The sequence below is a fragment of the Erythrolamprus reginae genome, chromosome 9, assembly GCF_031021105.1.
Source record: "Erythrolamprus reginae isolate rEryReg1 chromosome 9, rEryReg1.hap1, whole genome shotgun sequence".
Lineage (NCBI taxonomy): Eukaryota > Metazoa > Chordata > Lepidosauria > Squamata > Dipsadidae > Erythrolamprus > Erythrolamprus reginae.
Genome location: NC_091958.1, coordinates 51,658,536 through 51,675,236, shown reverse-complemented (window position 1 = coordinate 51,675,236; position 16,701 = coordinate 51,658,536). Strand labels below are relative to the sequence as shown.

General features: G+C 42.7%; 1 protein-coding gene across 1 annotated transcript; it reads right to left on the bottom strand.

The window, feature by feature from the left end:
• Window positions 1–4,225: 4,225 nt before the first annotated feature.
• LOC139172686 (forkhead box protein L3-like) lies at window positions 4,226–15,318 on the bottom strand. Its single transcript, XM_070761924.1, has 3 exons — window positions 15,212–15,318; window positions 9,911–10,079; window positions 4,226–4,678 (listed from the first exon to the last, which is right to left on the bottom strand). Exons 1-3 carry the CDS (start codon window positions 15,316–15,318, stop codon window positions 4,226–4,228), a joined length of 729 nt encoding a protein of 242 aa, XP_070618025.1.
• Window positions 15,319–16,701: the final 1,383 nt, after the last annotated feature.

Sequence of the window (16,701 nt, the reverse complement as noted above, 5' to 3'; positions counted from 1 at the left end):
AAATAAACAAACAAATAAATAAACAAATAAACAAATAAACAAATACACAAATACACAAATACACAAATAAACAAATAAACAAACAAACAAACAAATAGATAAATAGATAGATAGATAGAATGAATGAATGAATGAATAAATAAATAAAAAATGAATGAATGAATGAATGAATGAATGAATGAATGAATAAATAAATAAATAAATAAATAAATAAATAAATAAATAAATAAATAAATAAATAAATAAATAAATAAATAATAGGGTGCTCTGTGGTGGAGCTCCAAATTTTGCTACCGGAACTGCGTTCCTGGCTGTTTCTGTAGGAGCCCATCCCTGAGTAGCGGGTTCCTACTGGTACGATTGACGCCATCGTACCGGTAGTGGAAATTGAGCTGTGCGCATCTCTGGTTTGTGCGCCCATGCGTCCAAGTGAGATTTTGCTTCTGCGCATACGCAGAAAGTTGCGCCCAGTCGAGTCCCGTCTGACCCTGTCGAGCTTGGGAGCCCAGGAGCTGCATCGTCCCATCTGACCCCGCTGAGCTTGGGATCTGGCGACGCAGCCCCTCGGCTCCCAAGCTTGGCATGATCGGAAGGGACTCGACTGGACGCAACATTCGCCCCAGGAGACGCGACCCCAACAGTAGCGGCTGAGGAGTAAAAAAAGGTTCGCTCTCCAGGATGGAGCTGCCCAGTACTTCGCTGCAGAAGGCTTTCCGCCTGCTTGTGGTATTCTGCTCCCTCCACCCCTCGGCTATGCTCTACTACTACCTGAGGTGGTGGTGGTGGGGGAAACACGCTCGGTCACCAGGCTCTGGGGAGAAGAGGCTTTACAACAGGGCCCCATTGAAGCCTGCATAAATTTGGGCTCATGCCGTCTTCCGTCTGTCTCCCCAACATAGTTCCCTCTAAGCTGAGCAGTGAGCAATCGCTCACTTAAAAATCATCATCAACTCAGAGTTTTCCAAACCTGCCCAGAAGCCGAGAGGGAAAGAGTGAGAGGGAAGGAGAGAGAGAGGAAGAGAGAGAAACAGATAGAAAAAAGAGAGGAAGGAAAAGAGAAAGAAAAAGAATGGGAGTAAGGAAGAGAGAAAGAAAATCAAAATCTAGTTTGAAACTAGCTCAACTATTGAAGTGGCATTTTGATATTGATAGAGTTGCCCTATTATGAGCTCACTGTTATAGACACACAGTACAGTATTTTATTTTGAAATTCTCTGAGGCAAAACAGGGTGGGTTTTTTATTTGTTTGTTTGTTTGTTTGTTAGTTCATTCATTCATTCATTCATTCAGACACTATATTCATTCGCTCAGACACTATACTTTTCCACCACCCCCCAAAAAAATTAGAGGCAACACTGCTCCCCAACCCTCTGCCCCCGCAATGGTGACCCGCTTAACTGATATTATAATCTGGTCACTTTACTATAGCATCAGTTTTGTTGGTGTCTCTAGGGTCGCCGCCATTTTGTTTTTTTGCTTCCACGCAGGTGTGACCCTGAGCAAAATGGCCACCAACGGATCCAAAACCCACCCACCTTGCCCCAAATTCTTCCTTTGCTCACCCCCACCCCCCGTTCTGCCCCCAGATAACCAGGACTGACCTTACCAAGGTAAGGGAAAGAAAATGTCCCTTACCTTGGAGCCCCTCCCTTATGAAATCAGGTTGCAAAGTCTTGGTCTCTTCAGCCTTGAAAGACGGCGTTTGAGGGGTGACTTGATCGAAGTGTATAAAATCATGCATGGGATAGAAAAGGTGGATAGAGAAAAATTCTTTTCTGTATCACACAATACTAGGAGTAAGGGGCCCTCCCTAAAACTCAGAGGTAAGAAAGTGAGCACAAATAAAGGGAAATATTTCTTCACCCAGAGGTTCATTTGTTGATGGAATTCACTTCCAGAAGAGGTTGTGACAGCTGTCAACCTGGAGAGCTTCAAGGCAGGATTAGACAGATTCATGGATGCCGAGTGTATCGGTGGTTATTGAAAGGGATGTCCATGTGCTGCCTCTATGTTGGTTGAGGCAGGCAGGGTTCCCTTGGGTACCATTTGTTGGGGGTCAAGAGAAAGGGAGGGTCTTGCCTTCTCTTTCTGCTCAAGATCCCCATGGATAATTGATGGGACACAGAATGCTGGACTCAATGGGCTTTGGCCTGATTCAGCATGGCTCTTCTTAGGTTCTTATGTTCTAAAATTAGGGGTACAAAGTCAGTGTTATTTCCTGAACTGAGCTGTGGTGCCCTTGCCATCTCCATGCCTCTCCATCTCCATGCCTCTCAATAAATTTTAAAGTGTACCGTTTTAACATATAACTTTATTGATTCGCAATCCATAGGCCAATGGAATGGAATTACCAATAAATTAGGGGTGCGGAGAAGCAATGGGACTGCCCCAAAGTCATTTATAGAACTGGGCCCGCAGGCTCACTCTCCTAAACTTAATAATTACACTACATTTTAAAACAACAGCCTGAAAGAAACAAAAAGTGAAAAAAAATTAGCCTACGGATCCCTCAATGCCGTGAAGATACTGCTTGGAGTAGTTGCAAAAAAATGTACAAAAATGCATATTTGAAGAAAAAGTGCCCATGTACATTACACACAAATGCAAAACACCCGATTTGACAAGCACATTATGGAAAGAGACAACAGCCTGTAGAAACCTCAAACTTAAATCAGTGAAAAGTTTAACCCTTTGTCCCTGATTCTACTTTGTGGGATTTTGGGAAGGGTTTTTTTTTTGCTAGTCATATTGTTATATTGGCTGATCATTCTGGAGTTTGAGGAAGGGATGCCGTTAAGATAAGTAGTCAAATTGAGGGTCTTGTGGAGCCCACAGGAAATGTCACACAGCCCGGAGTGTCCACGGGAGATTCGTCAAAAAAGTCAAGATGACGGACGAGGGGTATTAGAAACATTGGTATTTCTTTGTTATGTCTAAGTGAGAGTAATGCTTGAAGAATCAGATTCTTTACAAAGCATAGCAGACCATTCCGGGCACGAAGAAACACAGGAATGAAGGAAGGAGAAAGGGATGGACAAAGTGAGATTGAAGGGAAAGAAGGAAGGAAATAAAAGAAGGAAAGAAGAGGAAAGGAGCGAAGAGGAAGGAAGGAAGGAGATGAAAAAGAGAAGGAAGAATGGATGGAAAAAGGGAGGGAAGGAAGGAAAGGAAGGAAGGAAAGAAGGCATGTATATGTATTCAAGGAAGGAAATAAAATAAGGAAAGAAGAGAGAGGGAGGGAAGAGGAAGGAAGGAAGAATGGATGGAAAGCATCTAGCTAAAGGTATTCAAGGAAGGAAGGAAATAAAATAAGGAAAGAAGAGAGAGGGAGGGAAGAGGAAGGAAGAAAGAATGGATGGAAAGCATCTAGCTAAAGGTATTCAAGGAAGGAAGGAAATAAAATAAGAAAAGAAGGAAAGAGGGAAGGAAGGATGAATGGAAGGAAGGCATCTAGCTATATGTATTCAAAGAAGGAAGGAAGAAAATAAAATAAGGAAAGAAGAGGGACAGACAGACAGAAAGACAGAAAGAAAGGAGGGAAGAAGGAGGGAGGGAAGGAAGGAAGGAAGGAAGGAGAAAGATAGACATACAGACAGAAAGATAGAAAGAAAGGAGCAAAGGAGTAAGGTAGGAGGGAGGGAAGGAAGGAAGGAGAAAGAAAGAATGAATGGTGGGAAGGAGAGAAGGAAGGAAGGAGGGAAGGAGGGAAAGAAGGAAGGAAGGAGGGAAGGAAGGAAGGAAGGAAGGAGAGAAGGAAGGAAAGAAGGAAGGAGGGAGGGAAGGAAGGAGGGAGGGAAGGAAGGAAGGAGGGAGGGAAGGAAGGAAGGAGGGAAGGAAGGAAGGAAGGAAGGAAGGGAGGGAGGGAGGGTGGGAAGGAAGGAAGGCTGTCTGTTTCATATTCCTAATATTCCAAGTCAGTATTGGGACAGCATCCGGTTTCCTTGATAACTTCTTGGATCCCACGATCCGGGTAGGGCCTACTTTTGTTGTCCCGTCCACCTTTAAGTACTCCGTTCCCTCCTCCCAGAATCCAAGCCGTGTTCTGCCGTTGTATGCCCCCGTGGCACCAGAAGCCAAAGACCCACCGGAGTCCCACTGTCTTCTCCAGCAAGCCCCCCAAACCCCAACAGACGGTTCAAACCCCAGAGGGGAGCATAGGGCATCTCCCAAAAGTTGAATTCGCTTTGCTGCAAGACATTTTCTGTCCCACCCCCCCAGGCTGCTTTCATAATGTCCAAAACTGAACCTGCGGAACATCCAAGAGGTGATATTTATTATCTTGCACATGGTACGAGGAACGCAGGACCGGCAGTGGGTCTGGAGACGAAAGAATGTAATCAATGCTAAATTTAATTTCGGCGTCAGATTTTCCGATGTTTGGGCTTTGCTGGCTGGCGGCAGAAGCTCTTGGAAAAAACTCACCGGGCTCTGAACATCGGAGCGGTTGGGATTCCAAAGTCTCAGCTGGACAGGAGATCTGGGGAAAGGCCACCTCGGATGGAGGCAACGTGGGCAAGGGGCCTCGTTCTCCAGCCCCCTTTTTCTCCCTCTTCACACTCCTCCTCCTCCTCCTCCTCCTGTAATTCCCATTTTCAAACAAATCCAGCATCGATTCACAGCCGGTGGCAAAACTCCAGTAGTTGCCTTTGCCTTTGTCGTTGCCTTCCGCCCGGGGAACCTGGATTTGTTAAAAATAAAATAAAATAAAAATGAAAAACAGCCATGCTGTCCATCATGGACCTTCAGAAATAGGGGTCTCATCAGTGATGGGCTCCTACCGGTAGAAAAATTTGGGACAGGTATGCAGAACTGGTAGAAAAATTGGGGTCAGGTACGCAGAACTATTAGAAACATTTGGGACAGATACACAGAACCAGTAGAAAAATTGGGGTCAGGTACGCAGAACTATTAGAAACATTTGGGACAGATACACAGAACCAGTAGAAAAATTGGGGTCAGGTACGCAGAACTATTAGAAACATTTGGGACAGATACACAGAACCAGTAGAAAAATTGGGGTCAGGTACGCAGAACTATTAGAAACATTTGGGACAGATACACAGAACCAGTAGAAAAATTGGGGTCAGGTACGCAGAACTATTAGAAACATTTGGGACAGATACACAGAACCAGTAGAAAAATTGGGGTCAGGTACGCAGAACTATTAGAAACATTTGGGACAGATACACAGAACCAGTAGAAAAATTGGGGTCAGGTACGCAGAACTATTAGAAACATTTGGGACAGATACACAGAACCAGTAGAAAAATTGGGGTCAGGTACGCAGAACTATTAGAAACATTTGGGACAGATACACAGAACCAGTAGAAAAATTGGGGTCAGGTACGCAGAACTACTAGAAACATTTGGGACAGATACACAGAACCAGTAGAAAAATTGGGGTCAGGTACGCAGAACCGGTAGAAACATTGGGGTCAGGTACGCAGAACTATTAGAAACATTTGGGACAGGTACGCAGAACCGGTAGAAAAATTTGGGTCAGGGATGTAGAACCAGTAGAAAAATTTGAGCCAGGTACACAGAATTATTAGAAAAATTTGGGACAGGTACACAGAACCAGTAGAAAAGTTTGGGTCAGGTATGCAGAATCGGAAGAAAAATTGGGGTCAGGTTAGCAGAACCGGTAGAAACATTTGGGACAGGTATGTAGAACTATTAGAAACATTTCGGACAGGTACACAGAACTATTAGAAACATTTGGGACAGGTACGCAGAACCGGTAGAAAAATTTGGGTCAGGGATGTAGAACCGGTAGAAAAATTTGAGCCAGGTACACAGAATTATTAGAAAAATTTGGGACAGGTACACAGAACCAGTAGAAAAGTTTGGGACACATACGCAGAATCGGAAGAAAAATTGGGGTCAGGTATGCAGAACCGGTAGAAAATTTTGGGTCAGGTATGCAGAACCGGTAGAAAAATTTGGGACACATACGCAGAACCGGTAGAAAAATTTGGGTCAGGTATGCAGAACCGGTAGAAATTTTTTGAATTTTTTCTTCTTTTTCCCCCCTTCTGAGCTCTGGGTATGTTTTTCCTATCGCAGTAAATGAGGTTGAATGTGTACAATTTTAGAAGAGCTGTGTGTGTGTATATATATATATATATATACACTTTATATAGTAGATATAGTATACTGCTCAAAACAAAATAAAGGGAACACTTCAACAACACAATATAACTCCAAGTAAATCAAACTTCTGTGAAATCAAACTGTCCACTTAGGAAGCAACACTGATTGACAATCAATTTCGCCTGCTGTTGTGCACATTCAACTTTGTACAGAACAAAGTATTCGATGAGAATATTTCATTCATTCAGATCTAGGATGTGTTCTTTGAGTGTTCCCTTTTGAGCAGTGTATATTTTTGTGTGCTTGTGTGTAATATGTAGGTACACATATGGCATATATACATAGAATTAAATAGTATACAGGTATTTTGGATGTTCAGTCATAGTAAATAGATGGGGAAATTGTATCTCTCTAAGGCAAGGAGAAGCCAGGCACCCTACCCCAAACCCTTGCCGTGAGTGACGTCAAGTTGGCCACCTTTAAGCCAGTCACATGACCTTTAAGCACCTTCCCTGGTCACATGATCATCACAGAGTGGGTCTTCTTCGGGTCCCGTTAACTAAACAATGCCGCTTGGCGGGACCCAGGGGAAGAGCCTTCTCTGTGGCGGCCCCGGCCCTCTGGAACCAACTCCCCCCAGAAATTAGAATTGCCCCCACCCTCCTTCCCTTTCGTAAGCTGCTTAAAACCCACCTCTGCCTCCAGGCATGGGGCAATTGAGATACTCTTTCCCCCTAGGCCTTTACAATTTTATGCATGGTATGTCTGTATGTATGTTTGGTTTTTATATTAATGGGTTTTTAATCGTTTTTAGTATTGGATTGTTATTGTACGCTGTCTTATTATTGCTGTTAGCCGCCCCGAGTCTCCGGAGAGGGGCGGCATACAAATCAAATCAAATCAAATCAAATCAAATCAAATCAAATCAAATCAAATCAAATCAAATCAAATCAAATCAAATCAAATCAAATCAAATCAAATCAAATCAAATCAAATCAAATCAAATCAAATCAAATCAAATCAAAAAATAAATAAGCCACTCCCAGCTGGTCACATGGCCAGCAAAGCACACCCACAAAATAAGCCACGCCCACAGCGTGGTAGTAAACATTTTTGCAGCCCTTCACTGGATCTCATCCACCCTGTCTGGAAACTAATCATGATTTGAGAACTTCAAAGATGAAGGTCTGGTTGGGATCTACAAGGGTTTCTGTGGGGAAGGAAGGTTCCTTTGGATGTGCACTGGAGCTCAGAGGAGGCTGGCCAACTAGGAGGATGGTGGTGACCTCAGAAGGTGGAGGTCCAGCTTTATAGACAGAGGTTGTCCGCCACGGCTGCCCATTTTGGTTTGTGGCCCAGAGTCGCTGACCTCTCGGCACGTAGGCTGCGAATGTTGCCTTCTCCACATCTGCCACCACTTAGATGGCGAGGCTCATATAAACAGCTATGACAAGTTGCTGAGATCCAGGCACTCTAATTATAGACATTTGGAGGGTAAATAGCCCCTTCAGTCTGCTGCGTACACATACTTTCTTTCTTTCTTCTTTCCCTTCTTTCTCTTCCTTCCTTCCTTTTCTTCCTCCTTCCTTCCTTCCTTCCTTTCCTTTCCTCCTTCCTCCCTTTCTTCCTCTCTTCCTTCCTTTCTCTTTTCTTTCTTTCTTTCTTTCTTTCATTCCTTCCTTTCTCTTTTCTTCTCTTTCTTTCTACCTCCTCCCTCCCTCCCTCACTTTCTTTCCTTCCACTCCTTTCCTTCCTTTCTCTCTTTCTCTCTCTCTTTCTTTCTTTCCTTCCTTCATTGCTTCCTTTCTCTTTTCTTCTTTTCTTCCTTCTTTCTTTCTTTCCCTTCTTTCTCTTCCTTCCTTCCTTTCCTTTCCTTTCCTCCTTTCTTTCTTTCTTCCTTTCTCTTTTCTTCTTTCTTTCTTTCTTTCTTTCTACCTCCTTCCTCCCTCCCTTCCTCCCTTTCTTTCTTTCCTTCCTCTCCTTTCCTTCCTTTCTCTCTCTCTCTCTTTCCTTCCTTCCTTTCTCTTTTCTTCCTTCCTTCCTTCTTTCTTTCTCTCTCTCTCTCTCTCTTCTTTCTTTCTATCTCTCCCCCGCCCCCTTCCCCCTCTCTATTTCTGTCTATCTCTTTCTTCTCTCTCTTTCTCTCCTCTTTTCAAATAAAATGACTGAACTTATATTTCAAAACATCTCCACTTGATAGCCATTCATTCCCTCCACCTTTTCTTCAAATGAGGATCGTGGTTTTCTCCAAAATTACCAAAGTTTTGTTTTGTTTTTAAAAAAATGCTGTAAGGGGATTGGAATGTTCAAATTCATCCTCTCTGGTTTATAATCTCTAATGTGGCTCTTCTTTGATCTGTTTTTTATGATTTTTTTACTTTTTCACTTGCAAGCTACTCAGGGGTAGTTTGGAATTGATTGACCTCTCAATTTAATCAATCAATCCTCTAATATTGCACAGATAATGTTCCCTAGTTGGGTTGGGAAAGGTCTGTAAGTTAACCACCAAGTTCAGAGACCACCAAGGACCCCACAACCATCCTCTTCTTGAAATTTTCCAACCCAATTCCCTTCTAGCACTGATGGTGTTACCTTGTTGGGTCATAAAACATCTGCAACATAACCATAACCAAGCTCAGAGACCATCAAGGACTTCATAGTTCAACTCTGAGCTACAGCTTTTCTCTTCTATCAACCCAACAATAACATCTCAGAGAGTAATTTGGAATATAGTGTCCAGTTCTGGAGACCTCACCTACAAAAAGATATTGATCATATTGAAGGGGTCCAAAGACGGGCTACAAAAATGGTGCATAAAATTTATCAGGAAAGACTTGATGAACTCCATCTGTATAGTCCGGAGGACAGAAGGAAAAGGGGGGACACGATCGAAATATTTAAATATGTTAAAGGGTTGAATAAGGTCCAGGAGGGAAGTGTTTTTAATAGGAAAGGGAACACAAGAACAAGGGGGCACCATCTGAGGTGAGTTGGGGGAAAGATCAGAAGCAACGTGAGAAAATATTATTTGACTGAAAGAGGAGTAGATGCTTGGAACAAACTTCCAGCAGACGTGGTTGGTAAATCCACAGGAACTGAATTAGAAACATAGAAACATAGAAGACTGACGGCAGAAAAAGACCTCCTGGTCCATCTAGTCTGCCCTTATACTATTTCCTGTGTTTTATCTTAGGATGGATATATGTTTATCCCATGTTTAAATTCAGTTACTGTGGATTTAGCAACCACGTCTGCTGGAAGTTTGTTCCAAGGATCTACTACTCTTTCAGTGAAATAATATTTTCTCACGTTGCTTTTGATCTTTCCCCCAACTAACTTCAGATTGTGTCCCCTTGTTCTTGTGTTCACTTTCCTATTAAAAACACTTCCCTCCTGAACCTTATTTAACCCTTTAACATATTTAAATGTTTCGATCATGTCCCCCCTTTTCCTTCTGTCCTCCAGACTATACAGATTGAGTTCATGAAGTCTTTCCTCATACGTTTTATGCTTAAGACCTTCCACCATTCTTGTAGCCCGTCTTTGGACCCGTTCAATTTTGTCAATATCTTTTTGTAGTTGAAACATGCCTGGGAGAAACATATATCCATCCTGAGATAAAATACAGGAAATAGTATAAGGGCAGACTAGATGGACCATGAGGCCTTTTTCTGCCGTCAATCTTCTATGTTTCTAATTTGAAAGTTCTTCTCAGACCACCAAGATCAACTCGCCCTCAACCATACGTTGGAAGGACGACCCAACCCAGAACAGGTTGAGTGCACGGACAGAAGGCAGGTGTGTCTTGCAGGCTTACCTTGACAAAACAGCTGTTGAGAGACAGGTTGTGACGAATGGAATTCTGCCACGCTCGTTGGTTCGTCCGATAGTACGGGAACTTCTTCATAATGAAATCGTAGATGCCGGAAAGGGTCACCTTGTTGGAAGGACTCTGCTGAATGGCCATGGCGATCAAGGCGATGTAGCTGCCCAAAGAAAGATGAGAAAATTAAGGACATCACAACCACATTGGGTGCGAAGGGGATGATATATAGAGAGACTCGGAAAATGAGATAATTCAGTCGGCTTCGTGGCACAGAGGATGCTGCTTGAATGCGATTATGGTAATAAAGATTAAGTGCGCCTCCTTGAACACAAGGAACTGAACAAGGTTTGAACTCAGGAGCTTGATAAGTTCAACCAGGTAGCTTTTGAAACTTCCAAATCAGTTGCAACATCAAGTCTTGAAACACAGAAGGGACCATGTGGAACTCCATTTAATTTACTGTATCAAACCATAGCTGGCTTTACATCTTGCAGCAAACCATGATTATTTTAAAGCTTGATCTGCTGATTAGATAATAATAATAATAATAATAATAATAATAATAATAATAATAATAATAATAATAATCCGACTTCAGACTGACCGAATTCTGAAGCATAACACACCAGACATTGTGATTGTGGAGAAAAAGAAAGTATGGATCATCGACATCGCAATCCCAGGAGACGGCAGAATTGAGGAGAAGCAGCTAGAGAAATTAGTGAAATATGAAGATCTAAAAATTGAGCTGCAACGACTCTGGCATAAGCCAGTGAAAGTGGTCCCAGTGGTACTTGGCACGCTGGGCGCAGTACCAAAGGATCTCAGCGGACATTTGAAAACCATCGGAATTGACAAAATCTCCATCTGTCAATTGCCAAAGGCCGCTTTACTGGGATCGGCAAACATAATTCGCTGCTACATCACGCAGTCCTAGGTGCTTGGGAAGTGCCTGGCTGGTGATGAAATACGAAATCCAGCATAGTGATCTCGTTTGCTGGGTTATATTGATATAATAATAATAATAATAATAATAATAATAATAATAATAATAATAATAATTTATTAGATTTGTATGCCGCCCCTCTCCGAAGACAGATAGACAGACAGACAGATGGAGAAAGACAGACAGATAGATAGACATAAGTAGGTAAGTAGTTGGTGGGTGGGTGGACGGATAGATAGATAGATAGATAGATAGATAGATAAATAGATAGATAGATAGATAGATAGATAGATAGATAGATAGATAGATAGATAAAGACAGACAGACAGACAGACAGACAGACGGACGTTGGGTGGATGGATGGATGGATGGATGGATAGAAAGATAGATAGAACAATAGACAGACAGACAGACGTAGGTAGGTAGATAGGTAGTGGTTGGGTGAATGGGTGGGTGGGTGGGTGGATGGATGGATGGATAGATAGATAGATAGAAAGATAGATAGAACAATAGACAGACAGAGATAGACAGACAGACAAATGATAGGGATGGATGGATGATAAGTGGGTGGGTGGATGGATGGATAGATAGATAGATGAGAGAGAGAGAGAATAGGGATGAACGGATGGACAGATGGACGGATGGACAGGTGGATGGGTGGATACACTGACGGGCAGGACAGACAAACAGACAGAAAGATGAATGATAGTGATGGATGGGTGAATGTATAGATAGATGATAAATAGATAGATGTAATAGACATAGCTATGCCACTGAATGGTTTCACACATTGTGTAAGAAAGGCAGAATGTACGTTTGGTTGCCATACTGTTATTAGGAGCCAATATTTGTAGCTGAGGGTTGAACTGTGGGGTCTTTGGTGCTCTCTAAGCTGGGTGCAGACTTTTCATGACCCAACTAGGGAAGATCACCAGTGCAATATTATTGGATAGATTGATTAAACTTAGAGGTCATTCAATCCCAAACAACCCTGGGTAGCTCACAAAAAATCAGAACAATTAGACACAAGAAGAGTTTTTCCCCGAACGCCATCACTCTGCTAAACCAATATTTCCCTCAGCACTGTCAAACTTCTTCCTAAGTCTGCACTACTATTAATCTTCTCGTTGTTCCCATTGCCCATCTCCTCCCACAAATGACGGTGTGACTGTAATTCGTTGCTTGTACCCTTACAATTTATATTGACTGGTTCCTAAGGTGACTTGATTGCTTATTTGTACACTGACTATGATTTTGTTTTGTACCTTATGATTCTTGCTGAACTTATGTTTTTTTTATGTACACTGAGAGCATCTGCCCCAAGACAAAGTCCTTGCATATCCAATCACACTTTGCCATAAAATTCTACTCTACTCTACTCTACTCTACTCTACTCTACTTCTACTCCACTCCACTCCATTCCTCTACTCTACTCTTCTCTACCCTTCTCTACCCTTCTCTACCCTTCTCTACTCTACTCTAGTAGAGTACTCTACTCTACCCTACCCTACCCTACTCTACTCTACTTCTACTCCACTCCATTCCTCTACTCTACTCTTCTCTACCCTTCTCTACCCTTCCTTACCCTTCTCTACTCTACTCTAGTACAGTACTCTACTCTACCCTACCCTACCCTACCCTACTCTACTCTACTCTATCTCTACCCCATTCCATTCCACTCCATTCCTCTACTCTACTCTACTTTTCTCTACCCTTCTCTACCCTTCTCTACTCTACTCTACTCTAGTAGAGTACTCTACTCTACTCTACCCTACCTACTCTACTCGATTTCTACTCCATTCCATTCCACTCCATTCCTCTACTCTACTCTACTCTTCTCTACCCTTCTCTACCCTTCTCTACTCTACTCTACTCTAGTAGAGTACTCTACTCTACTCTACCCTACCTACTCTACTCTATTTCTACTCCATTCCATTCCATTCCACTCCATTCCTCTACTCTACTCTACTCTACTCTTCTCTACCCTTCTCTACCCTTCTCTACTCTACTCTACTCTACACTACTTCTACTCCACTCCATTCCACTCCATTCCTCTACTCTACTCTACTGTACTCTACTCTTCTCTACCCTTCTCTACCCTACTCTACTCTATTTCTACTCCATTCCATTCCACTCCATTCCTCTACTCTACTCTTCTCTACCCTTCTCTACCCTTCTCTACTCTACTCTACTCTACTCTACACTACTCTACTCTACCCTAACCTAACCTACCCTACACTACTCTACTCTACTCTAAAATGGAAAAAACACATAAAAGCAATCAAAGGAGAACCATGTACTATATACCCCTCAAAATATACTGTACATTATAAAAAATGTGCCAAGCCAGTCATTCTCTTGCTTGGTGTTTCCAGGTAGAAAACTGACTTTTAAATTTTATTCCCAAATACAAGTGTCTTGCCTTCTCTCTCTCAATCCCCATTGCAAGTCTGTGATTAGTCAGGCATATTGGCCGAATGGGGGGCAACAGCTCTGAAGATTATTATAACTATTATTTAAATAAAAAAATAAATATCTTGCTTGCATATTCCACTGATAAAAAAAGTCACCATGACTGTGGCTTTGTTCTATGATAGAATCTGTATTTTCTTCTCCGTTGAGAAGGGGGGGGGGATGATTATTTTAAAAAATATAGACCCAGTCACTTTATCAACTGAAAGTAGCTGTAACTTCTGTGAATAGGAGAAGATTGTGACTTTGGCATGAGAAGAAATTGTTTGTTGCCAGGGTTCAATGCATTTTTTAAGGGCGGGGGAGAATTTGGGTCAGATTCTGCACCCTGACTTTGATGTGCATTATTTTATTGGAGAGCAAAAGCGAATTCCAAAACAAGCAAATTTCATCCCATTGGCTTCATTAGCAGAGACATTTTTAATCGAGATGAATAAATTTCAGTGAGGATGAATCAAATCTATTCAATGCAAATATCCCACCTGGTGGAACTTAACAATTAAAAGTACCCTTTATTTTAGAGTTTTTTTAAAAAAAAATTATCCTTATTTGTTTTCTTCTTAGGGTGTGATGTGTTTACCCAAGAGGAAGTTTAATCATAAAAGCAACAGCTAAAGAGTTAGAACAGCCGGTCCAGCTCATTTTTGTTTGGATGAAAATTGCAAAAAACCCTCTTTTTTTCAACTTTCTTCACATTGAAAGAGAAGGCAAATTCTCAGGGTAGTCAATTTAAACCCACCAAAAATGCATTGCATTGAGTTGCAAAAGTTCAAAATTAAGTGGGAAAAAAATTGGGATTTAAGAGATAGGTTGAGTCTCAATAGCCACAACCCTGTCTAGATTTGGAGGTGCGCGGCAGCACAAAACGCACTCTTTTTTTGACCTAACCAAATGCGACACCTCGGTCTAACGTTTCCCTTCATTTGCCCTTTCCACCCAAAGAGCTATTTTAAAAATTGGGGGGGGGCTGGTTATTTTCGCCTACGAAAATAGAAAATCTAAAACCCGATCAAGTTTCTAATCTTGTCTCGGTACCACTTGCTGAGATCTTTATGAAGGATAGTGGAAGAAAGAAAGAGAAGGGAGGGAGGAAGGGAGGAAGGGAGGAAAGAAAAAAGGAAGGAAGAAGAGGAAAGTAAGGAGGGAGGAAAAAAGAAAGAAAAAGAAGAAAGGGAGAAAAAGAAAGGAAGAAGGAAGGAAGGAAAGAAGGAAAGAAGAAAGGAAAAAAGAAAGGAAAGAGGAAGGGAAAAGAAAGGAAGAAAGAAGAGGAAAGGAGGGAGGGGAGGAAAAAAGAAAAGAAGAAAGGAAAAAGAAGGGAAGAAGGAAGGGAGGGAGGAAGGCGAGAGGAGGGAGGGAGGAAAAAAGAAAGAAAAAAAAGAAAGGGAGAAAAAAGAAAGGAAGAAGGAAGGAAGAAATGAAAGAAGGAAATAAGAAAGGAAAAAAGAAAGCAAGGAAAAAAGAAAGCAAGAAAGAAGAGGAAAGGAGGGAGGGAGGAAAAAAGAAAAGAAGAAAGGAAAAAGAAGGGAAGAAGGAAGGGAGGGAGGGAGGAGAGGGAAGGTGGGAGGGAGGGGAAAAAGAAAGAAAAAGAAGAAACAAAGAAACTAAGAAAGGAAGAAGGAAGGAAAGAAAGAAAGAAAGAAGGCAAGAAGAAAGGAAGGAAGGGAGGAGAGGGAAAGAGGGAGGGAAAAAGAAAAAGAAGAAGAAAGAAAGAAAGAAAAAAGAAAGGAAGAAGGAAAGAAAGAAAGAAGGAAGGAAAGAAGGAAAGAAGGAAGGAAAGAAGGAAAGAAGGAAGGAAAGAAGGAAAGAAGGAACATTTTCCCAAGCTCCCAAATTATGCACATCCCTGCACACCTAGCTTAAAAAGTTCAACTTACCTGTACGCAGGTCTCGTGAATCTTTTCTCTTCGTCTGAAGTGCAGACTGGGTAATCGTCGGCATCATAATTAAAGCAGTTGTAAGGGTATTGTGTGTTATCAAACATTTCTTTCTCCTGGGTTTCTTTGAGCTCCCGAGAAGGAGGGAAGAGGTTGGGGAGGGGGTGTTTCTTTATGAATGCTCCCCACCTCCCTTGCTCCCTCTCTTGCCTCCCACCCGCCTCCCACCCACCCACCCACCCACCCCCTCTTTCTCTCCCTCTCTCTCTCACACACATATACACACAGGACAATTCTACCCACCCACCCCTTGCACTTTCTTTAGGAGCTTTCAGTCCCGGGCAAAATATTCCCCATAGGTTGGTTCTTCTCCCTTCTGCCTTGTGTCCAACAATGCGCTATAGCAGGAAAGGAACCTTGAGATTGGGTGACCATCTCCCTTCACCAGAAGGTTCAAAGCTCCCCAGAAAGCTTTCGACTCAGCGACTGTGCCCTGGTGAACGAAGGAGGCACCCGGGGGATCTGCTTGGGTGGTCCCAAGCGAGCGAGGACCTCTTAGACTTCGCTTGCCTGCCGTGGAGAGTCGGGCAAGGCTGATGGGCTTGAAGAGGTGGGCTTGTTCCATCTTCCTTGAGGTCTTCTGGGTTCAGGTTTTTTTTTTAAGAGGGACACAGGGAGAGTGATGGGTCTGGAGTTTACTCTCTCTCTGTGTCTCTTTCTCTCTCTCTGTCTCTCACTGTGTCTCTGTGTCTCTGTTGCTCTATTTCTGTCTCTGTCTCTCTGCCTCTCTCTTTGTGTCTCGCTCTCTATTTCTGTGTCTCTGTCTCTATTTCTCTCACTCTCTATTTCTGTGTCTGTCTCTCTGCCCCTCTCTCTTTGTATTTCTGTCTCTCTGCTTCTCTCTCTCTCTCTCTCTCTCTGTCTGTCTCTTTCTCTCCCTCTTTGTATCTCTGTCTCTGTCTCTCTCTCTGTCTCTGGGTCTCTGTCTCTCTCTATTTCTGTCTCTGTCTCTCTGTCTCTCTCCCTGTCTCTGTCTCTGGGTCTCTCTCTCTCTCTGGGTCTCTCACTGTCTCTCTGTCTGTCTCTGTCTCTCTCTCTTTCTCTCTCTATTTCTATGTGTCTCTCTGCCCCTCTCTCTTTGTATTTCTGCCTCTCTGCTTCTCTCTCTCTCTCTCTGTGTATTTCTGTCTCTGTCTCTCTGCCTCTATCTCTCTCTGTCTCTCTCACTGTCTCTGGGTCTCTGTCTCTCCCTCTGTCTCTCTCCTCTCTCTGTCTCTCACTGTCTCTCACTGTCTGTCTGTCTGTCTGTCTGTCTCTTTCTCTATTTCTGTCTGTCTGTCTGTCTCTCTCTCTCTCTGTCTCTGGGTCGCTCCTTCTCTCTCTATTTCTGTGTCTGTCTCTCTGCCCCTCTTTCTGTGTATTTCTGTCTCTGCCTCTCTCTGTCTCTGTCTCTTTCTGCCTCTGTGACCGTTTCTGTCTGTCTATTTCTG